The 24,791-nt window shown below is 39.9% G+C and overlaps 1 protein-coding gene across 1 annotated transcript in view; it reads right to left on the minus strand.

The window, feature by feature from the left end:
- Positions 1-788: 788 nt before the first annotated feature.
- LOC113888830 (ras and EF-hand domain-containing protein-like) overlaps positions 789-24,791 on the minus strand; it is a gene marked incomplete at its 5' end in the record, with an annotated part of 42,749 nt that continues 18,746 nt past the window's right edge. Inside the window, 9 exon segments of the mRNA XM_027535815.1 lie at positions 789-889; positions 4,535-4,654; positions 8,267-8,381; positions 9,831-9,912; positions 11,556-11,703; positions 11,820-11,957; positions 12,283-12,517; positions 22,701-22,789; positions 23,884-23,968. Coding sequence (XP_027391616.1) covers positions 809-889; positions 4,535-4,654; positions 8,267-8,381; positions 9,831-9,912; positions 11,556-11,703; positions 11,820-11,957; positions 12,283-12,517; positions 22,701-22,789; positions 23,884-23,968 — 1,093 coding nt within the window.

Here is a 24,791-nt window from a genome sequence, read left to right on the forward strand (position 1 = left end):
CCTTATTCTACTAAAGTTAAGATTCTTATAAAAACCAGAATCTCACAAATGGTCAGACACAGAACTACATGCCTAAAGTGGTTTTGCTTTGTCAGCAATTAAAATTCATTGGCTGGATTTTGATAACACACGTTTTTATACTTTTTCTTTCTTTTTTTTTATATTTAAACTGTTGGATCAGTAAAGAATCATCTTTTCACTTGTGGCAGAAAACTAGCAGAAGAAATAAGTCTAACAGAAAACACTGTTATTTCCTAAGAATACTGCAAAGATTGAAATACAGTTAAATCCAAGTTCCTCAATGCTGCAGTTTTCATTCTAATCCACATCCCAAAATGTTATTTATTATTAACACCATTGTCTAAGCTTAAAAATTACCTGGATAATAATGTAAACAAAGTGCTTCCAACTGGCATGATATACAATTTGCTTTGTGAAATTTTTTTCCTTTACCTTGGAAAATGTCATAATACATAGTTATATTCATAATGGTCTCTTGTGTTTAAAATCTGGTTCCTGGAAATGATTCATACACATCAGCTGTTAGCTTTGTGGTGACATTTTGCAGAAATGTCAACGACACCTCAGATGCACCTGCTTTTGTTTGGCAGTAGAGGTATTTTCCCAATGTTCACAGGGAACAAGCAGCATTACCAGTTTTTTCAAAAACTGTTTCTCCAACCACTACTGAAAGACAAGGACAGTGTTCCCCAATATAGATTCACTTTATAGTCAATATATTTGACTCATACAGCAGCTAAGTGAAAATTCAATCCTACATTCAGTTTTTCAAATATAAGGCAAAACTTTACCGAGCAAGATGGAGAACAGCTTCCACTATATTTGAACCATCTTTGGCGCTTGTTTCACAAAATAATGCCCCATAGGTCTGTAAAAAAACATATATATATGTATATACAATTAAATGAAGGTTTTGATTAGGTTTCCTGGAATGTTCACTTTTAATATCAATAAATAAAAATATTCCCCTGTTGAGTATGCTAAAAATAATAGTTAAGTAATTGGATTCAAAGTTTCAAGACTTTAAAAAAAAAACACATTTGAGCCTAGTTATTCCAGTAACATTTACTAGTCAAAGAATTAAAAAAACAACTTTTTATTTTTTATTAGGGTATAATCCAGTGGCACCCAGTCCAGTACTCTGCCTGGAAAATCCCATGGACAGAGGAGCCTGGAAGGGCTGCAGTCCATGGGGTCGCTGAGGGTCGGACACGACTGAGCGACTTCACTTTCACTTTTCATTTTCCTGCATTGGAGAAGGAAATGGCAAGCCACTCCAGTGTTCTTGCCTGGAGAATCCCAGGGACAGGGGAGCCTGGTGGCTGCTTGACTATGGGGTCACACAGGGTCGGACACGATGAAGTGACTTAGCAGCAGCAGCAGCATCCAGTTAACAAATAATGTTGTGATAGTTCAAGTGAATAGCAAAGGGACTCAGGCATACTATACATGTATCCACTCTCCCTCAAATCCCTGTCTCATCCAGGCTGCCACATAACACTGAGCAGAGTTCATGTGCTATACAGTAGGTTCTTGCTGGTTATCCATTTTAAATATAGCAGTGTGTGCATGTCCATCCCAAACTCCCTAACTATCCCTTTCCCCCAACCTTCCCCCTGGCAACCATAAGTTCCTTCTCAAAGTTTGTGAATCTGTTTTTGTTTTTTAAGTAAGTTCATTTGTATAATTTCTTTTAGATTCCATATATAAGGGATATCTTATAATTTTTCTTCCTCTGTCTGACTTACTTCATTCCGTATGATGCTCTCTAGGTCCATCCATGTTGCTGCAAATGGTATTATTTTATTCTTTTTAATGGCTGAATAATATTCCACCCAGAGAATTTTTATTTTGCCACCCCCTCCAAACCCATCCCACTATACAAAATTTCATAGTTTAACATTCTTATATCCAAAAGTCACACATGCCACCAAATGTTCTCTATCAAATAATTTGAGACAGATAAAAATGATAGCTTAAGGTTACCCACACAGGAATTAAATGTCCATCAGAAGTATGTCTCCTTTAGGCCAGCAGCTAACACACCCCTCTTCACCATATCATCCTTTTCTAATGAGATTCAGCAGCCTTTGTGTTGCTAAAACCAATGGACATTTTCTAGTCCTCTATTATTTAACCTCCCAGTGGTTATACATACAGTCACTGATTGTTATCACTCTTCTGCTTCAGACCTTCTGATGTTTCCCATCCCTCACAAGCAATATTGAAACGCTTACCTGGCTGACAAGGCCTAGGTATGCTTGTATGGGGCCCCAGCCAACCTCTCAGTTCTACTAGTGGCCACTCTCCCTCACAACGCTCAAGTTACCCTGGCCATCCCTCTATTTCTCCAATGCTCCAAATTTTCTCCCACCTCAGGACCTTTCTGGGCTTCCCTTGTGGCTCAGTGGGGTAAAGAATCTGACTGCAATGTGGGACACCTGGGTTTGATACCTGGTTGGGAAGATCCCCTGGAGAAGGGAAGGCTATCCACTCCAGTATTCTGGCCTGGAGAATACCATGGACTGTACAGTCCATCGGAGAAGGCAACAGCACCCCGCTCCAGTACTCTTGCCTGGAAAATCCCATGGACGGAGGAGCCTGGTGGGCTGCAGTCCATGGGGTCGCTAAGAGTCAGACACGACTGAGCAACTTCACTTTCACTTTTCACTTTCCTACATTGGAGAAGGAAATGGCAACCCACTCCAGTGTTCTTGCCTGGAGAATCCCAGGGACGGGGAAGCCTGGTGGGCTGCCATCTGTGGGGTCACACAGAGTCGGACACGACTGAAGCGACTTAGCAACAGCAGCAGCAGCAGTACAGTCCATGGGGTCGCAAAGAGTCAGACACAACTGAGTGACTTTCACTTTCAGGACCTTTGCACCTGTTGTTACCACTACCTAGGTTATCCTATATCCTTAGTAACCCACTTCACCAGGCTGACTTTTTACCTGCCTTTTCAATTTTTCAGTAATCCTTCCTTGAAGTTGAGAAGGATGAAGAAGTCAGCACTAGGAATTCCTATTATAAAACCTCTTGACATGTATTTTCCAGCACGGCACTTGCCACAATTGTAATTGATGAAGTGTGTCTTTGTCTAACAAGCTGGAAACAACTCCTTTAGGAAAGGAGGACTGTGTGTGGGGTGGGGCTAGGTATGGTTTACCTGGTTCCTGTGTGGGACTGGGAGAGGATATGATGGATACTCTGGAGCAGGGAGAAAGGAACAACCAAACAATGGGGAAAGATTACTGTGAAGCTTTTACTCATGACCCCCTCAATCCACAGCAATGCTAGAATAATTCCCCAAATGAATCTTATTTCTAGTAGAAATGGATAGTTCTGCTGCTGAATTTCATAGTCAGGATGTTACCGGGTGAAATAGAGATGGCCTTTAGAGGATGCAGGAGGGTGGTGGACATGAGATGCATAATAAGTAAGCAAACCTTGGGGAACCAATAAGAAATTTTGGAGAAGGAATAAAGTTGGCATGCGGCCAGGAATGATGGCTCTCTAGGGGGGACAAGTGGATTACATAGGTTTAATGTCTGTCTCCCCTAGACAGTAAACTATGTGAGGGCAAGGATGGTCTCTTTTGTTCTCTACCTTTTGCTCAGCTCACATTAAAGTACTTTTCACATGGTAAATACAATTAAATATGTGTTGAATGGATCTTGTCTGTATTTCATTGCCTAGTTTTAATGTTTATCATATTTGGCTCACAGTTATAACATTTAAAATAAGAAACAATTCCAACTTAAAATAGGGAAATTGAAACTTCTTTTTAAAGTTCACTTGTTTGTGTTATAGAGCAGTCTTTTCATTGATGATGATAGACAACAATGTAGCTATGTCAAATGAGACTGTTACGGTAAGAACTTATTTGACCCAAGGGCCATATGATTCCTTGTTTGGGTAAAACAAATCATAAGAAGGCCACGAAGATTCTGACATAATGACAATGGATGAGAGAATAAGCACTGCCCACAATAGTAATCTGAACAAAAATGAGGCCCATTCCTTATACAAGTGCGTAACCAAGAATAATTTTATACTATTCCAACTGAGTACAAATCTTAGAAAAAAGAACATGTCTACCAATTCTCTTCACCCTGTCACCCAGTTAACACCCTGCATCATCCGCTGCTCCTTGGCACAGTGACCCTCTGGAACCAAAGTCAACTTTTCAAAACAGGACACCCATTCTTATTCCTTTACCTGGATCCCAGGACTAGAGGAGGGTTCCAGGAACTGGGGAAGAGTGAGGAAGAAGACAGGAGAATTTTGCCTCCTCTTTGTCACTGATACTCAGTGGGGAAAATGATCACATGATTGTTTTACCCCCACAAGGGATTTAATTCTTGTTGTTAATTATTTACATTTATGGGGTGGATAGGGGGCACTGGGAATTCTGTCTGTGTAAGGACAGAAAACCCATCACACAGAGTGGAGGTAGCACACATAGAGAAAAGTGAAAGACCCCTTCTAGTTTGGACCCACTCTTACTCTTACCATGGCCAGTTTTTCTCCAAAGTACCCTGGGACACATTTTTGTCCCTCTGCTTCGGCAGCGTCACGAAGATCAGCCTTGTTTCCTACCAACATGATAGGAATGCTCTCATGGGCTGCATCCTACCATGAAGAAAAGAAAAAATGGTGCATACATGAAACACTGGACAAGTTATGAGGATGATGACAACAGCTGCCATTTCTGAATGCCCCTTGTATACCACATGGTGTACAGACAATATCTTTAAACTTCAAAGTATCTCTAAAAGGACACAAACTTTTCCCCATTTCCAGACCAGAACACTGAAATTCAGAGAGGTTAAATAAGATGTTGTAAGGGTGAGGGCCAAGGTCCAAATGACTCCATTATCCTTGCCACTACAGAAATCGATACAAACTCAAGATGCATGACCTAGAGTTACATTTAGCTGTAGTGCTCACATAATTTGCTATAATTTTCACTCCAAACAGAGGTGATAACAAGCCGGCTTCATTATCCCAGGTACAAAACACACAAATATTCCCTCAGCTATGAGGGGACAAAAAAGGAGTCTGAAAGTTCCACACTCACCGCTATCTGGCTCACAACAGAAGCAAAATACAAAGGCCCTAAAGATCAACATATTTCTTGTGAGGAGTCGATGAGCAATCATTCAAAGTACCAGTTTCTCAGGATAATGCTCCCCAATTAGCATGTGCACACTGTCGTGGCCTTCACAGAGGAGCTGGCTGACTGACTGGAAGATGTGAGAGGCAGAAGTGAGTTTGAGACTCCACCTCTCCCACCACCTGGCTGCTCACCGGCTGTGACTGAGTGAAATCCAGCAAATCTCTTCCTGTTTCTGACTCCATTTCCCTGTCTGTGAAATGAAGGGGTCAGTAAGCCCCCCTCAGCAGGCTATGATGAGAATAGAAGACTACGTGACTAGAAAAACAGCCTTTTGGCTCCTAAACAAGCGAAGCAGCAGTGGTGACTGACACGTGGGGAAATGACCCTTTGCGGTGCCTAAACACAGCCGGGTGCTCACCCACTTTGGTGCCACACCTGATACAGCATCAAAAATGAGCCTTGAAACTAAAATTATACTTCACCATTCTCCTCCAACGGAATGCATCAGAATGAAGTAAAAGCAAAGGGGAGAAGGAAATGAAAAGCCCTCCCCCAGACTAGACCCCACCCATTAATGTGTTGAGTAATTGCATTCTGTGGGGAACTGCTCAGGATCATATGGAAGCCATTAATCAAATATTCACTTAAGTCAGCCAAGACTCCTCAAAGCCACATGGGTAAGTAATGGCACATTCAAGTCTTGACTCAAGTATGACCTCCTGGTCCGACCGGCCTGACTGCACTACCTGCAGCACGCTGCCTCCCCATAGGCCGTTTATCCTGGCCTCGTTTTGTTTCTACATCTAGCACTTCCTGTCATTCATTTTATTTACCTATGTTGGTTGCCTTTTACATCTCCCTAACTAGAATACAAGCTCCAAAGGGTAGGGCCTTTTGTTTTTGTTTGTTTTTTTAAATGGATATACTGCCAATACCTGCACAAAACTGGGATGCCCAAAATATTTTTGAATGTGTAAAAGTCGAAAAGAGATCTCATGTCTCAAGTGTCTCCATTCAACTTTTACCCACATATCCAATCAACAAATTATTCATGACAGGTATATGGCCGTAATTTTAAGATTTTATAACCCAGTGGTTTTCAAGTGAAATATATTAATTATTAATTCAGAGGGTCCATTCAGCACTGACACTCCACTGCTTCCCAATCCTTTCATGCATCTGAACTATCTCACTGTTAGTTTTGACCCATATTATAGTGGCCATATAAACTGTCCCAACAGAATTTCCCCAAATGAGACAAGGTGAGCCATGGTGAAGACTCACTGAGATAAGTCAAAATCAAATGCCAAGTGACGTCTCATTTTTTCTCCAGTAACAAATTCAATATTTCATCTTGAATACAGTTTTCTCCCTTTTCCGACCCTATGAAAGATAACACCAATAGCTAAATGAATCACTTGCCACAAGTACGTGCTTACTTATCTAGCAAATTATGGCAGTAGGGCACCTGGTATAGGCCGTAACGTCACACAGGGCTTTTTCCAACCCTATGGCTGACCCTGCCTTTTGTGCCTCCTTGTCTTGAGTATAATCCAAAGTCTTAAAAGGGAGATCAAGTCCAAAAGTTTCAACAATAAACAGATTTGCTATAGATCCTAAATATCTGTGTGTGAGTTAGTTGGGATTATCCATTCTTCTCTCGTTGGTCTCCCCAGAGCTTCCTCTGTTCCCTTGAGTAGATGCCTCTCCTCTAGGTACTACCTACCTTGGAGATCCTTTCTTGATATTGCAGGAGTTTCTCTTAACCTGCTGCTCATTCTGGAGCTTCATCAAAAGAACAACCTGTGTTGAATCAGGAGGTCTAATTCTCCCTTCCACTCCAACCTCTAAATGACTAAAAGCCAGTGTCATGTACTTTCTATGACTCATGTTTCTCATAAAAAGTGAGAGCAACATTACATTTACTTCCTTTCTCAGATATGTTACAGAGGTGAATATAACATGGAGAAAATTTTGTGAAATAAAAATACTACATAAATGTCAACATGCTTTTGATGTATATATAATTTTCAGTCATGATTTTTCAGTTGAGCAAAATGCATATTTATCATTGAGTCTTATTGCCATTTTTCAGTCAGTCATTTCTTACATCTTTAGTTAGAAAGAGAACATTTTGGTATTTTACAGGGTATGAAACAGGCCCAACTAAAGAATCTAGAGGCTGACTTGAGCAGCAGCAATCAGCAATTCAGACAGCAATCAGTTCTCTGTTCAGCCACCACTGCACTTAATGCCTGTTAAAAATGATAGATCATAGACATACTTGAAAAATTATATTAGCCACTAGGTTTTTTTCTCTTCCCCCAAGAGACTATGCTGAATCATGGCTTGAACTGTAGTTTTACGGTGATTAATAATGTTGGCAGCACATTAACTGTGGTCAAAATAGTTTCCTACTCTAAAAAATTATTGACCATGAAACAAAGGATATGAAAGCTCCTCAGATGAAAGACACCATCTCATTTGAGCAAAAGAAAGCATAGATAGTAAGCACACATGTTTAAAATACCAATTAGTATGTTAGTAGTACTTTGGGTATGTAAAGACCCAAATCTCTATCAGAAGAAGACAGAGAACACAGTTCCTATGGAATTTGGACCGGGTGGTGCCAGGTGGTGATGGTATTTCACCTATACTTCTAGCACACGTGTTGGTGTGCTTTCACCTATACATCTAGCACACGTGGAAGCCCCTATTACACCTCCAGTCACACTACACACCCAGCTCCATCACCCTCTTGTTTGTGAGAACTGATTTTCCTTGGGTTGTCTGGATTTTTACTTGCTGCCAATCGGGTTCTGATCATATTAAAACCCAGGACTTCCCCCTCTCCCACCACCACTCAGAAGCTCACTTTGTTAGTGTCCTTGGTTCTGTGGGAACTGGCCCGCTACTGAGGAGGAGACCAGTGCTGCCAAGTACCATTAGGAACCCTGCCTCCCACAGGTTCTTTCTGAGAGCCTAGATCAGTGGATCTAGGTTCTTTCTGAGATCCTAGATCAATGGTTTCTGAGTTCATTTTTACAAAGGAGAAACAGCATTTCCTGAGATCCAGCCTATAACTCTCCCGTGTAATTTTTTTGTTGTCTGTTTTGATTTCTTACCTCAATCATATCTACCCATTCTCGTACATTAAGAAAGCTTTTCTCACACGTAACATCATACAGCAGCAAAACACCATCTGCTCTTCTGAAGTAAGACTTGGCAATGCTTCTGAATCTGGAAAAAAGCATGAAGGTAACAGTTCTAATCAGTCAGTCAGTTTGGTGTTGCCTCATTCTTCATCTCTTTTATGCTCACTTCCCCCACCCCCTTCATCTTTAAAGCAAGCCTTGGGACTTCCCTGGTGGTCCAGTGGTTAAGAATCTGCTTTGCAATGTAGGGGGCGCAGGTTCGGTCCCTAGTCAGGGAACTAAGATCCCACATGCCTCAGCGTAACTAAGCCTAAGCAAAACTGCTAACCCCTTGTGCCACAACTAGAGTGTCTGTGTGCTGCAATGGAAGATCCTGCATGACACAACTAAAACCCGATGCAGCAAATAAATAAATAAAAATATTAAAAAGAAAAACCAAGCCCAATTGAGAAGAATCTAATGGCAACGTATTTCTGTGAAAGAGTCATCCCAGAGGACTAGAATGACCTAGTGAAAGGTAACAGAAGAATCTGCGCTAGTGATTTAAAAAAGTCAATCATTTTTTCCACCAAACAATCTCAAGGAAGTCTACAAAGCCCAGGGCATAGTCAGGACAAGGTTGAGAGCATAACTTCTAAAACTGTCGGCCTCAGCAACAAGCTACTGGAACCCAGGTGTGGGACACAGAGAAATATGGAAGAAGAGGCACATCCAAGCAAAATTATTTTTTGGGTGGTGGGGAGGGAATACTGTGGGTGGTTGGAAGAAGACCCAACCACGTGGAACACCACAGGTACACACATGGGGTGTGGGGGGCTTCCCAGGGGAAGAGCACACCTCAATCTATATGTCCTAACTCAACCAAGTATAATATTCTGCAAGATCTTAAATAGGGGCCTGTCAACCACACATTTTTAAAATGCTGCTGGAAAATATGAGCTCTGTGTGAGCAGGTATTTGTGTGTGTCTATTCACTGTTGAATCTGAATACCCTAAGTGGCGCCCCATTACAGAGGCTGGCAGGTACCCCCAAAATTTTTGCTGCACAACCAGATTCAGTCTGTTCCCAAAGAGTTAGATAAGATTAAGACCTATGCTTCACACTTCTGTCCATCAGCAATGACAGAAAGGGAGGGAACTGTCTGTCGCCATATGCAGCTCTGCTGTTTAGTTTGTCTCTCTGCCCTTGAACAGAAGAGCTAACAGGTCTTCTTCTCCATCTTCTCTGGAGCCCCAGCTCCCCAGCTGCTCACAGTGTTGCCACTTTCAGGAGTGCTGCCTCACCAACATTCTCTCACTAGGAAAGGGCACTCTCTTTTCCCAATGGGTCACCAGTTCAAAGGGAGCTTAGAAGGACTCACATGACTGATGACGGAAGAGTGAAGAAGGAAAGGATGTGGAAAAAAGTGAGCATTCTTAAAATTCTAACACTATATCAGAACTATATTATCATGAGCACAAAAGATACCAAACGTCCTACAAGGCCTGTCCATGCAAACCCCAGCAGAATTCAAAGCACTGGGAAAGCACTTGCCTCTCCTGGCCCGCTGTATCCCACAGCTGCAGTACTGTCCGTTCTCCATCTACGATCAGCATTTTCATTTGAAAATCAACTCCTGAAAAAGAATATAAGAGAACATGGAGAACACGATGTAAATAATTCCCTTGGATTTTACTTTTCAAGCCCTCTTTAGATGAGACAAAGCCAATAAGGTGAAGTTCAGCGAGACAGAGGAAAGAACCTGGCCATCAATGAGAGTGACCTTCACATAGTAATTATAAGCCAGATCACACTTGTAATCTGGCTTGGAGATCGGCTGGCTTGGGGAAGGATTTAATCTGTGGACAAAAGGAAAATCTATGTTCTGTGTTCACGTAATTAGATGGACTCAGTTTTATGTGTGTGCATGCACACAAATATGCCTATGTATATATGCAGGTATATCCATGTGTGTATGCATATGTATATAAGTACATGTATATGGTGTGTATATATGCCAGGTGCTCTAGCAACTGAACCAAATATTTTAGGCTTTTTATGACTTGAAGTGAACTTTCAGCTTTGTTATCTTGAAGGGTTATAACAGTACCATAAATTTACAAAGACATCCATTGTGAAGAGGGTAACCAATCTGTTTTAGGGTTTCTGGTTATCAAAGTAAGAGTTCTTTGCGACCCCATGGACGGTAGCCTACCAGGCTCCACCGTCCATGGGATTTTCCAGGCAAGAATACTGGAGTGGGCTGCCATTTCCTTCTCCAGGGGATCTTCCCAACCCAAGGATCAAACCTGGATCTCCTGCATTGCAGACAGACGCTTTACCGTCTGAGCCACCAGGGAAGCCCAGATAAAGAATAATAATATATGATAATTTGCATATCTTCTTTTACTGATTATTATGCAAATGTGGAAATGAGGAAACTACTTTTCCTTGTTCTGAGAGGTATTATTCATGTGTTCCATTGTGAGGGAGGGGAGGGAACATACACTTGTCTATAATTCTGACCATGATGACAAACTGGCCATCGGTAAGATCACTTTATCAACATCAAGTGACTCCTGATCAGAAAGGCTTTCCCTGGGCATCCTGTGCCAAAAGGCACTTCTCCCAAACCTTGTTTTTTAAAATGTGTTTCTCATCCATTTCCCTCTTTGTGGGCTGGGATCTAGCTAACTTTGTTTACTGTGTATCTGTGGTGCCTGTAGGGCTTCACTGGTGGCTCAGTCGGTGACGAATCTGGCTGCAATGCAGGAGACCTGGGTTGGGAAGATCCCTTGGAGGAGGGCATGGCAACCCACTCCAGGATTCTCTTTCCTGGAGAGTCCCCATGAATAGAGGAGCCTGGCAGCTGCAGTTCATGGAGTCTCAAAGAATCGGATACAATTGAGTGACTAAGCAGTGCCTGTAACAGTACGTGGCTCACAGTAGGACTCCAGAAATGCTTGCTGAATAAATGAATCCGTCATCTCTGGCATTAAACTCGGTTTGGTTGATCTCACTGGGTAAGCAGATACCTTAGTCCCTTGTTAGCAGATACCTCAGTCCCTTGTTAGTCTTCCTTTCCGAAATTTAGGCCTTGGCCAAAGCAGAGGATTATTCTATAGCGAAGGACACGTGAGCATTGACATACACATGTACATATGTATTATACAGAGGGAAAAGAGAGAGACCTATGGGTCTGTGAATATAATACCTAAAGAAAATAGAATCAACCTAAAGAAGGTCATTTTCCCGTTATCCTCTGAAAAAGAACCGTACCCAGGGTAGCACTTGTGTTTCCTCGAAATTCATTCTTGCAAAGTCTCATGAGGAAACTCGACTTCCCCACTGCAGCGTCCCCGGCCAGCACAATCTTGTAAGCCTTCTGTGAGCTGGAAGATTTATGGCTTTCATCCACCATGTCTGTCTAGGGGAAGGAAGCCACAGTGGATGACAAAGGCAGTGCCCGCTTTCTTCTTAGTAAGTTATATGACATGAAAATGAAGAGTGTTCATGAAGAGAAGTGTCTCTGAAACCACATACCTGTGGTGAAAGTGCAGAGATGGGCTTTCTTGAGGAACTAATGATACTGCCTTCACTAGCAGATCCCGGGGGCTTCCAGTCCAGGATGGAAGCCACACCTTCTGAGCCATATGTCTCTTCATCCCTTATATCAGGAACCTGTATTTTTTTTTTTTTTTTAAAGTCGGTCATTAAAAAACAAAGAAAGTCTTTCATTACACATGTACATTGTGAAATAAAAAGAAGAAAAATATGCTGCTGAATCAACAGTCAGTGCTGTTAGGGAACAGAGTGGCCACAAAAGGAAATCTATTTTCCTTTTTCCCTAACTTGGTAGAGAAAAATGTTCTCCCAACTATGTTTCACATGTATAACCTTTAAAACAATGCCTGTGACAGATAAAGCTCAAACAGGGTGGGATATGTATTTCTGTGGAAGAAAGGAGAGCAGGCCTAGGACTTGAAGCAGTGACTTCAGGGCTTACGTCCGTGTCCGAAGCATCACCCCCAAAGCTCTCTTGCATGCCGTGCGACCTCTGGAATCCCCTCTGGTGCTTGTACTCCACCTCCGAGTCATATTCATTGGAATCCCGAAGGGTAGACAAGCCACTATCGAAGCAGCTCTCAGGCAGGCTGTCAACATCACAGTTCATCCTCTGCATGGGATCACAGAGGGCCAGCGAGTCACAGTCCTCATCCATGTAGGAAGAGCGGGATGATCTGGTAATAAAGGAGAGGACTGCTATACCTGAGGGCTAGTGATTCTCAAGATGACACAGCAATGGAATCAGAGAGCAATGCAATCAAGACCAATATTTTTGTTCTTACCAAGAGCTGTAATGTAGTCCAGGATTAAGCATCAGGGGAAATAAAAAACTCAAAGAAACAGTTCATTCTATGCAACAATCGATTAAGATAAAGACATTTAAGTCAAGTCAAACATTTAATTAAGGAAGTCATTTAAAAAAAATCACCTTCCTTATACAAAAAGAATCAGAATGTCCAGAATGTAAATGCAATCTCAAGTTGTGTTAACAAAAACGTATACAGAACATGGGAACATTTTTATTCTAATATGATCGGACCATATTCTGAACAGTGTGTTCATTTCTGGATAATATCTCTATTGTGACTTGAGACTTAAAACCCAACGGTCTGAGAAATGATTCAGTGCACTTGGCTGAAGTTGTAATTGTTTCTTCTCTCCTCAAATACTTGGAAGAGTTGACCCTAAGGGCCAAGTGATAAACTTTTCCGGGAGTCACATCTCTAATCGACATAGTGAAAACTGACAGGCAGTTAGACGTGTATGACCTGGACTGGTTTGGCATATGAGACGAGGTTTCTGCCACGAAGTGTTGACGTGATGGGGGGGGGGGCGGGGAGGGCGTTTCCTAAGAAGGTGCCCCAGAGAAAAACTAGAAATCCTGACTTCGATGGGTCTTTCCACTTGGGAAATGCCAATATTTTATAAATGTATATTTTCTCAGTTTATTTTGCTTTTCCATTTGATTCCCATAAGTATCTAAGTTTATATTGAAAGAAAACAACTTATTTAGTCCCTACTACACATTGGGAACCATACTAGCCATTTGATATGATATCATCAGAAAGAGGAAATGGGAAGGAAACATAGATCTCCAGATATGAGAAATATTCTCAAATGAATATTCTTAGACAAGAAAGGGTAATCTTTACAGAAATATATGCCATATAAACCTGAGAAGTCAAAAATATTTTGGTATCATTAGCAAATGTTTAAAATTAACTAAAAAGGTAATTTAATCACCTAACTTTCTGTAAATATGTTGCTCAATTATAAAGTCTTTCTCCTGGGACAGGAATTTCACACAATATCTCAATCTGCTTAGCTAAATGTGTGTACATTTTTTTAATTTGTCTCATCTTTTATGAAACTCTCCTTCTGACACTGATTTTAGGTCAAGCTGTAAGGAACCTAAAGAAACCATTTCATTATAATATAATGAAAGATATAAAATATATATAAAAATCAGCTCCATGTTATGATTAGTCAGAACATTTTTTTTAACCTATTTGTATTTCTGATTAGGAATGACAGAGAAAAAAATCCTGATTGAAAAGACACCTTCATACAGAATCTAAATTAAAAATATAGGTATAGATCAGACTTTCTCCGGAGAAGGCAGTGGCACCCCACTCCAGTACTCTTGCCTGGAAAATCCCATGGACAGAGGAGCCTGGTAGGCTACAGTCCATGGGTTGCTACGAGTCAGTCACGAGTGAGCGACTTCACTTTCACTTTTCACTTTCATGCACTGGAGAAGGAAATGGCAACCCACTCCAGTGTTCTTGCCTTGAGAATCCCAGGGATGGGGGAGCCTGGTGGGCTGCTGTCTATGGGGTCGCACAGAGTTGGACACGACTGAAGCGACTTAGCAGCAGCAGCAGCAGCAGACTTTCTCAAACTCAACTTATATACATACCCTTTCAAAAGTAAACTAGTCTTTCTGCCTGAAGAATATTTTCACTACAATTAAATATAAAAAAATATAACACAAGTTATTATATATTTTAGAGTTCTTAGAAAAAACACAAAACTAAAACAAATATACAAATTAAAATCCAATAAGGATGCAAAAGCAATAAATAAAATTAAATTTACAAGATGCTTTTGATTAAAAAATTTTAATTGAAGTATAGTTGATGTACACTATTATATAAATTATAGGCACAGAATATAGTGATTCACAATTTCTCAAGGTTATATACTCCATTTATAGTTATTATAATATATTGGTTATATTCCCTGTTGTATAATATATCCTTATAGCTTTTTTTATGTCTAATAGTTTGTACCTTTTACTACCTTATCCCTATATTGCTCCTTCCTCCTCTCCCCTCTAGTAGCTATTGGTTGGTTCTCGATATCTGTAAGCCTACTTTTTTGTTATATTCACTGCTGCTGCTGCCAAGTCACGTCAGAAGTCACGTCAGTCGTGTCCGACTCTGTGCGACCCCATAGACGGCAGCCCACCAGGCTCCCCTGTCCCTGGGATTCTCCAGGCAAGAACACTGGAGTGGGCTGCCGTTTCCTTCTCCAATGCATGAAAGTGGAAAGTGAAAGGAAGTTGCTTAGTCGTGTCCGACTCTTAGCGACCCCATGGACTGCAGCCTACCAGGCTCCTCCACGGGATTTTCCAGGCAAGAGTACTGGAGTGGGTCGACAGTGCCTTCTCCAGTTATATTCACTAGTTTGTTGCATTTTTTTTAGATTCCACATATAAGAGAAATCATACAGTATTTGTCTTTCTCTGTCTGATTTATTTCACTTAGCATAACGTCCTCCAAGTCTATCCACGTTGCTGCAAATGGCAAAAAATTTCAATCCTTTTTTTAAATGGATGAGTTGTATTTCACTGTATATATACACACTACTGCTACTGCTAAGTCACTTCAGTCGTGTCCGACTCTGTACGACCCCAGAGACGGCAGCCTACCAGGCTCCCCCGTCCCTGGGATTCTCCAGGCAAGAACACTGGAGTGGGTTGCCATTTCCTTTTCCAATGCATGAAAGAGAAAAGTGAAAGTGAAGTCACTCAGTCATGTCCAACTCTTAGCGACCCCATGGACTGCAGCCTACCAGGCTCCTCCGTCCATGGGATATTCCAGGCAAGAATACTGGAGTGGGGTGCCATTGCCTTCTCTGATATACACACTACACCCTTTTAATCCATTCATCTGCTGATGGACACTTAGGTTGCTTACATATTGTGGCTATTGTAATGCTACTATGAACACTGGGCTGTATGTATCTTTTAGAATTTTTTTTTTTTTTTCAGATACATACCCAGACGTGGAATTGCTGGGTCATATCATTTATTATTTGTGTTCTTTTTGATGATACCCATTCTGACAGGTGTGAGGTAATATCTTATTGTGGTTTTGATTTGAATTTACCTGATAATTAGTGATGTTGAGCATCTTCTCATATGCCTATTGGCCACTGGCATCCTCTTTAGAAAAATGTCTATTCAGTTCTTCTGCCAATTTTTTAATTCAGTTGTTTGCTTTTTTGATTAAGTTGTATGAGTTGTTTATGTATATTAGATATTAACTCCTTATCGATTATATCATTTCCAAATATTTTCTGGCATTGAGTGGGTTGTCTTTGATTTTCTGATAGTTTTCTTTGCTGTGTAATAGCTTGTAAGTTTAATTAGGTCCCATTTGTTTGTTTTTGCTTTTATTTCCTTTGTTTTAGGAGACAGATACAAAAACTATTCTATGATTTATATCAGAGTGTTCTGCTTACATTTTCCTCTATGAGTTTTATGGTACCTGATCTTACACGTAGGTCTTTAATCCATTTTGAGTTTATTTTTGTATATAGTGTTAGAGAATGTTCTAATTTCATTCTTTTACATAAAAGCTATCTGGTTTTCCCAGGACAGCTACTGAAGATACTGTGTTTTCTTCATTGGATATTCTTGCCTCCTTGTAATATATTTATTGACAGTAAGTGCACGGATTTATTTTTGGATTCTCTATCTTATTCCACTGATCTATATATGTGTCTGTTTTGATGACTGTAGCTTTGTAGCATAGTCTGAAGTCTGTGAGTATGATTCCTCCAGCTCTGATATTTGTTTTCAAGATGATGTTGGCTATTCAGGGTGCCCTGTGTTTCCACACAAATTAAAAAATTTTTTTTTCTAGTTCTGTGAAAAGTGCCTTTGGTATTTTGTTAAGGATTACACTGTTAGGGATTGCATTGACTGTAGATTGCACTGGTCATTTTAACAAAATTAATTCTTCTAATCCAGGAACACAGTATATGTTTCCACCTATTTGTGTCATCCTCAATTTCCTTCATTGGTGTCTTATAGCAGTAGTCCCCAGTCTTTTGGTACCAGGGACTGGTTTCATTGGAAGGCAATTTTCCCATGGACCAGGGTGGGAGATATGGTTTAAGGATGATTCAAGCACATTACATTTATTGTGCACTTTATTTCTATTTTGTGGCAACCTCAGGATATTTTTGCCTTGACTTTAGGGTTAGGGTTCACACTCCTATGAGAATCTAATGCCGCTGCTGACCTGACAGGAGGCAGAGCTCAGGCAGTAATGTGAGCGATGGGGAGTGGCTATAAATACAGATGAAGCTTCACTTGCTCCCCTGCCACTCACCTCCTTTTGTGCAGCCTGGTTCCTAACAGGCTAGAGACTGGGGTTGGGGATCCCTGTATTATAGTTTTCCTAGACAAGTCTTTTACTTCCTTATGTAGGTTTATTTCTAGGTATTCTTATTCTTTTTGATGAGATGGTAATGAAAATATCTCAATTTCTGATAGTTTGGTGTTAGTGTATAAAAATGCAACAGGTTTCTGTTAAATTGATATAAAATTAATATATAAATGACAAATATACAAATTTGTATATATTATTATATTATAAATTTGCAATATAAAAATTACATTAATTAAATTAATATACAAATTAATTTTGTATCCTGGAACTTTACCAAATTCATTGATGAACCTAACAGTTTTCCGGTAGCATCTTCAGGATTTTCTATGTATAGTTTCATGTCATCTGCAAACAGTGAATTTCACTTCTTCCTTTTCAATTTGAATTCCGTTTGTTTCTTTCTATTCTCTGAGTGTTATGGATAGGACTCCCAAAATCATGCTGAATAAAAGTGGCAAGAGTGGGCATCCTTGCTTTGTTCCCGATTTTAGAGGAATGCTTTCAGTTTTTCATGTTGAGTATAGTATTAGCTGTGGGTCCATCATATATGGCCTTTATTATTTTGAGGTATGTTTCCTCTATGCCCACTTTTTGGAAAGTTTTTCAAATCATAAATGGATGCTGAATTTTGTCAAAGGCTTTTTCTTCATCTATTGAGATGATCATATCGTTTTCATTCTTCAACTTGTTAATGTGGTATATCACATTGAAACAGAAAAATCCTTGCATCCCTAGGACAAATTCTACTTGATCATGATGTATAATCATGTATGATCATGATGTATTGTTGGATTTGGTTTGCTAATATTTTGTTGAAGATTTTTTTGCATCTACATGTATCAGTGATATTGGCCTATAATTTTCTTTTTTAGTGATACCTTTGTCTGGTCTTGGTATCAGGGTGATGGGGGTCTCAGAGGATCAGTTTGGAAGTATTCCCTCCTCTGCAATTTTTTGGACTAATTTTAGAAAGATAATTGCTAACTCTTCTCTAAATGTTTGGCAGAATTCACCTCTGAAGCTATCTGGTCCTGGACTTTTGTTTGTTGGGAGTTTTAAGATGACTAATTCAATTTCATTACTGGTAATTGTTCTGTTCATATTTTCTATTTCTCCCTAGTTCATTCTTGGGAGACTGTACCTTTCTAAGAATTTGTCCATTTCTTTTAGGTTGTTCACATTATTGGCATATAGTTGTTTGTAGTAGTCTCTTATAATCCTTTGTATTTCTGTGGTGTTGGCTGTAACTTTTCTTTTTTCATTTCTGACTTTATTGATTTGGACCCTCTCTCTTTTTTTTTTTGATGAATCTGGCTAAAGGTTTATCAATTTTATCTTTTCAAAGAATCAGCTTTTAGTATCATTGATCTTTTCTATATCTTTTAGTTTCTATTTTATTTATTTCTGATCTTTATGATTTCTTTCCTTCTACTAACTTTGGGTTTTGTCTGTTCTTTCTCATTGCTTTAGGTGTAAGGGTAGGTTGTTTATTTGTGATTTTTGTTTCCTGAGGTAAGCTTATATTGTATAAACTTTCCTCGTAGAACTGCTTTAGCTGTGTCCCATAGGTTTGGATCATTATTTTTTAGTTTTCATTGACCTCTTGGTATTTTTAATGTCCTCTTTGACTTTCTCAGTGATCCACTGGTTCTTTCATAGCATATTGCTTAGTCTCCCATGTGTTTGTGTTTCTTTACAGTTTTTTCTTGTAGTTGATTTCATCTCATTGTGTTGTGGTTAGAAAGATGTTTGATATGATTTCAGTTTTCTTAAATTTACTGAGGCTTGTTTTTGTGGCCCATCAGGTAGTCTATCCTGGCAAATGTGCCATGTACACTTGAAAGAATGTGTATTCTGCTAATTTTGGATGGAATGTTCTCTCTATATCAATTAAGTCCATCTGGTCTAATGTGTCATTTAAGGCCTATGTTTCCCTATTGATTTTCTATCTGAATGATCTGTTCATTGATTCGAGTTAAAGTCTCCCCCACTACTATTGGGTTACTGTTGATTTTTCCTTTTTTGTCCATTAATATTTGCTTATATACTTAGGTGCTTCTATGTTGGGTTATGGCAGAAAGTGAAGAGGAACTAAAAAGCCTCTTGATGAAAGTGAAAGTGGAGAGTGAAAAAGTTGGCTTAAAGCTCAACATTCAGAAAACGAAAATCATGGCATCCAGTCCCATCACTTCATGGGAAATAGATGGGGAAACAGTGGAAACAGTGTCAGACTTTATTTTTTTGGGCTCCAAAATCACTGCAGATGGTGACTGCAGCCATGAAACTAAAAGATGCTTACTCCTTAGAAGGAAAGTTATGACCAACCTAGATAGCATATTGAAAAGCAGAGACGTTACTTTGCCAACAAAGGTCCATCTAGTCAAGGCTATGGTTTTTCCAGTGGTCATGTACAGATGTGAGAGTTGGAGTGTGAAGAAGGTTGAGCGCTGAAGAATTGATGCTTTTGAACTGTGGTGTTGGAGAAGACTCTTGAGAGTCCCTTGGACTGCAAGGAGATCCAACCAGTCCATTCTGAAGGAGATCAGCCCTGGGATTTCTTTGGAAGGAAGGATGCTAAAGCTGAAACTCCAGTACGTTGGCCACCTCATGCGAAGAATTGACTCATTGGAAAAGACTCTGATGCTGGGAGGGATTGGGGGCAGGAGGAGAAGGGGACGACAGAGGATGAGATGGCTGGATGGCATCACTGACTCGATGGACATGAGTCTGGGTGAACTCCGGGAATTGGTGATGGACAGGGAGGCCTGGCGTGCTGCGATTCATGGGGTTGCAAAGAGTCGGACACGACTGAGCGACTGAACTGAACTGAACTGATGTTGGGTTTAGATATACTTACAATTGTTATATCTTCTTGAATCCAAGAATTCATCCCTTGAATGAACTGAATCCAAGGGATTCATTCCTTGATCATTAGTAGTATCCTTTTTCATCTTATGCTATGCTAAGTCACTTCAGTCGTGTCCGACTCTGTGTGACCCCATAGACGGCAGCCCACCAGGCTCCCCCATCCCTGGGATTCTCCAGGCAAGAACACTGGAGTAGGTTGCCATTTCCTTCTCCAATGCATGAAAGTGGAAAGTGAAAGTGAAGTCGCTCAGTCGTGTCCAACTCTTAGCGACCCCATGGACTGCAGCCCACCAGGCTCCTCCGTCCTTGGATTTTCCAGGCAAGAGTACTGGAGTGGGGTGCCATTGCCTTCTCTGTTTCATCTTATAACAGTCTTTATTTTAAAGTCTATTTTGTCTCATATAAGTATTGCTATTCCAGCTTTCTTTGGATTTTCATATGTATGGAAATCCTTTTCCCATCCCTTCACATTCAATCTGTGTGTGTCTCTAGATCTGAAGGGAGTCTCTTGTAGGCTACACATATATGGGTCTTGTTTTTATATCCAGTAACTCTATGTCTTTTGGTTGAAGTATTTAGTCCATTTACATTGTTGATGGGGTGATTTTAGCAGAAACTAATGTCTATGGCTGGGGATTTGTTATGTAAGTGAACGTCGAAATGTCTCTTGTCAGTAATGTTTGGGTAACAAAAGACATATAAATATGTCTCTGGTCAATAAAGTAATTATCAATGTGAAGAATCCTCCTGCCAAGCAGGAGACACGGGTTCGATTCCTGAGTCAGAAAGATCCCCTGGAGAAGGAAATGGCATGCCATTCCAGTATTCTTGCCTCAGAAATCCCATGGATGATGGAGCCTGGCAGGCTACAGAGCATGGGGTTGCAAAAGAGCTGGGACTAACTAAACAAACAAACAAAAACAATCTTATTGTCATTTAAACATTAATTTGGTCTTGTTTTGTAGGTATTTTTTCCCTTTCTTCTTCTTTTCTTTTCTCTTGTGATCTGATGACTAATAAGTTTTACATTAGCATCAAAAAGAAAATAAAATATTAACTTCCTATATCAAGCTGTAACTCCCCCCTAAAGGAACATCAGTCTGGATCATGGTGGCCCTCTAGTGACTGTTCCAGGTTATGAGCACAGAAGTGCTATATTCCTGTCACTTGGAGGCAATGGGATATGATGACTTTGTCCCTTAGTCATATTGCTAAGGAGCTCTTTGTTTAGTACTACCAGCCTTATTCATGGTGCCCACTATTTTCAAAAATGAATCATGGTGAAATTTCTGAAATAATTTTCAGTAATCTAGCTTTTCCCTTATTTGCTTAGAACTGACCTTAAGCGTCAGTAAAGAAAAATAGCATCACACCCATATATTTTAAAAAGTAGTATCTACTTCTCAAAAACAGAAAAGCCAGATGCCTAGAGATACCATTAAATTGTTTTACTTCACAAATCAGTGAAAAAATTCTGATATTTGGATAAAATTTTATTAAAAGTGATCACCAATAACCTTTGAAAATAGACCTTCTGGAAAAGCTATCTGGCCATTTTGCTGTTGCCAAGATATTAGGTGCATTATTCTTTAGCCCAAAAGTTCTCAAATGAAAAGGGAAGGAACATAAAATATGAAAGTGGCATCAGAAGTGGAGGGCCAGAGATCTACAGTTTATGCACTCACTTCTACCATCAAACTTGATACACTACAAAATGAGCCTTCTAAGTAGCAACACTGGACACGTGTGGTAAATCTCCTACATAGGAACCTTCAAGTTGTGAACTTTCAAAGATGTGAACATGCATTCATCAACGTAAGGCATGAGTGAAATTGCCCTCCATCTCCTATTGCTGACAATCCTTCAGCTCTACCATCTCCCACCTCCTCTCCTATCTCCATTCAGTAACTCTTCTTACCTGTTCACTCACAGCCAGCCCCTGTATGCCAGCTGCTGTACTTACTACTGTACTTTCCAAGGTACTGGACTGTAAGATTAAAAATGTTCGCTTTATTTTTTGAGTTTACTTTTTATGTATTATTTATGTGAAAATATTATAAACCTATTACAATACAGTATTATAGAGCAGGTTGTATTAGTTGGGTACCTAGGCAAACTTTGTTAGACTTATGAACAAACTAGACTTGTGAATGTGCTCTTGGAATGGAACTCATTTGTATGTAGGATATTTATTATATATGTACACACATGTATACACAAATATAACCTTTTAGTTTTCATTGCTAGATCTCAAGTAATAGCAGGGCCAATATTTCACTTCATTTGATTAAAAACAGAGCTAAATTCTCACTTCTGGAAAGCCTCTGTGACTCCTTTTGTACATTAACTCATAAACATCTACTCTCTACATTTCTATTTGTTTTGAAAGTTTCCCTTTCCTTGAACATAGCTTGCATAATATATACTGAGCCGCTAAACATTTACAGATTGTTCCAAGAATCTTAACATCATACACCACAACATCCCATATCGTAGTTCCACTGGCTTTCCTGAAACACCTCTTACAAAGGGCACTTCTAAGAAATAAGACATAATAGGGATGAAGTAAGGGTGAGCATACATAAAACCAAGTCATGATAACATCTTAAAGAAATCACTTTGGCCTCTCTGAAACATTCTAAAACACTTTAATCTTTATGTGTTTCATGTTTCAGAAATTCACAGAGAGTAGAAAATAAAAATTAGTGCCCCAAATGTATGCTTTTAATTTACCTCTAAGGAAATGTACTTTCCTTTTAACTTTGATCCAGAATTCAAACAAAAAGTTAAAAAGGTGTTAACATACCTGTCATAGCCCAGAGGTTGAGGAGAATGAAGATTAAATTTAGGACTGCTTCTAGAAACTGTATTCCCTGGTGAGATATTATTTATGCGCTGTAATACATAAAATACAGAAGTAATATTTTGTCATTCCATTTAAACATTTTCTATACATTTTAAAAACCTGTAGTACACTAATTTACTAATGTAGTTGAGAGTTTGGTATCCTATATGAGAAAATGTAAGCACAGATATCAAGGGAAAAAGTGCAACAAATGCCCAAAGGACTCTCTCTCTTCATCTGAAGTCCAAACCATGCCATATAAGCCCTCAAGGGGCATCCTGGCTCCCAGATTTGCCAGGACCTTGCAGTACCAGCTTTGGATTAGTCTCTTCTCAAATCATCATTTGACTTAGTGACTGACTCATCCACACCCAAAGCTGTGGCACTGGAACCCCAACCTTGAAGCTGACCTCCAAAAGTCAGGGAAGAGGCTTTCTGGCTTTCTGGTTGGGAAAAGGTCCTCAAAATTCTAAATGGGCCTTAGTCTGTTTCTGTAGGAGGGTTTAAAAGCCCAAGGTTTCCACTCTGGTGATCTCATAACCACAAAGAACAACCAAAGAGTCTAAATAAACTCCTTGGCCAGAAGCACTCTCCCTCTTCTCTCTACAGGGAAATAGTTATTTGTACCTCCATGAGACATCTTACTTTTTATATTAGTGGTATCTGTGCACATCTTAATTCCTTGCGTGCGTGCAAAGTTGCTTCAGTCGTGTCCAACTCTTTGCAGCCCCATGGACTGTAGCCCACCAGGCTTCTCTGTCTATGGGATTCTCTAGGCAAGAATACTGGAGTGGGTTGCCATTTCCTCCTCCACGGAATCTTCCTGACCCAGTGATGGAACCCATGTCTCTTTTGTCTCCTGCCTGGGAAGCCCCCTTAAGTCCTTACCATACTACAAACTTTTCCAGGATCCAGGCCACATCTTTTATATCTTTCTCTGGTTTTCTGGAACATTGAACAAAGAGTTGGCAAACATCTACACATTATTCAGAGGAGTGGCATATTTTTTAATTTGGGAAAATGTTGCCTCCTTTTATTATAGGAAATTGTTTTCTCTTTCTTATAAGTTCTAAGACACGATTTTTTGATCAAAATACTCTACCACAAGAAAGAAGAAATTGCGTTGTAAAATTCTGTGGCCTACCAAGGCTCTGCTGAGCTTGCTGCAGCTGTTTTCAAGGGCACTCCTTAGGCCGTCGTTACTGTCATGCAGTTTCCTGTTAGCTGTTCTGCAGAGTAAATACATACAATAAAGAAGCAGATAAGAAAAGTATTAGTGGGATCAATGTCACCACTTTCTTTTCAGGCTGTGATGTTCAGAACATGGACCTATTACCTCTTGTAACTTTCTACCACTTCCCTTCAAATCTTCTAAACTGAGATGTTAATTCATTACTAGAAGTGCAATTTAACAATGTGTTAACTCTCTTCAAAGGTCTCCAGGCATTTTAGGAGTGAGTCAGTCATGCTGTGGAAACTGCTTCTCCTTCAGGGAGCTCCACTGTTAAGACAGGTTTGGTGCAGGCCTTTCTGTGCCCTAAAGGCCTGAAGCCAGCTTGCCCCACTTACTCTCTCTCCCCTCCATGCTGGGGGATACATCTGGTGTGTTCTGTCACACTTCTTTCTCCTGGTTCCTCCTACTTGTGGCCTGGTGCTATACTGCCAGGCCACAAGTAAACCAGTTAAAAGCTCCAATGTTACAGCTATATGCAAAAAAATGAAATTAGAACACCTCCTTACACCATACACAAAGAGAAACTTGAAATGGATTAAAGACCTAAATGTAAGACCAGAAACTATAAAACTCTTAGAGGAAAACATAGGTAGAGCACTTGATGACATAAATCAAAGCAAGATCCTCTATGACCCACTTCCTAGAATAATGGAAATAAAACAAAAGTAAGTAAGCGGGACCTAATTAAACTTAAAAGCTTTTGCACAACAAAGGAAACTATAAATAAGGTGAAAAGACAACCCTCAGAGAAAATGCTCATTTTCTCCCAAAGGAAACAACTGACAAAGGATTAATTTCCAAAATATATAAGCAGCTCA

The sequence above is a fragment of the Bos indicus x Bos taurus genome, unplaced genomic scaffold (genome assembly GCF_003369695.1).
Source record: "Bos indicus x Bos taurus breed Angus x Brahman F1 hybrid unplaced genomic scaffold, Bos_hybrid_MaternalHap_v2.0 tig00002162_arrow_arrow_obj, whole genome shotgun sequence".
NCBI classification, from domain to species: Eukaryota; Metazoa; Chordata; class Mammalia; order Artiodactyla; family Bovidae; genus Bos; species Bos indicus x Bos taurus.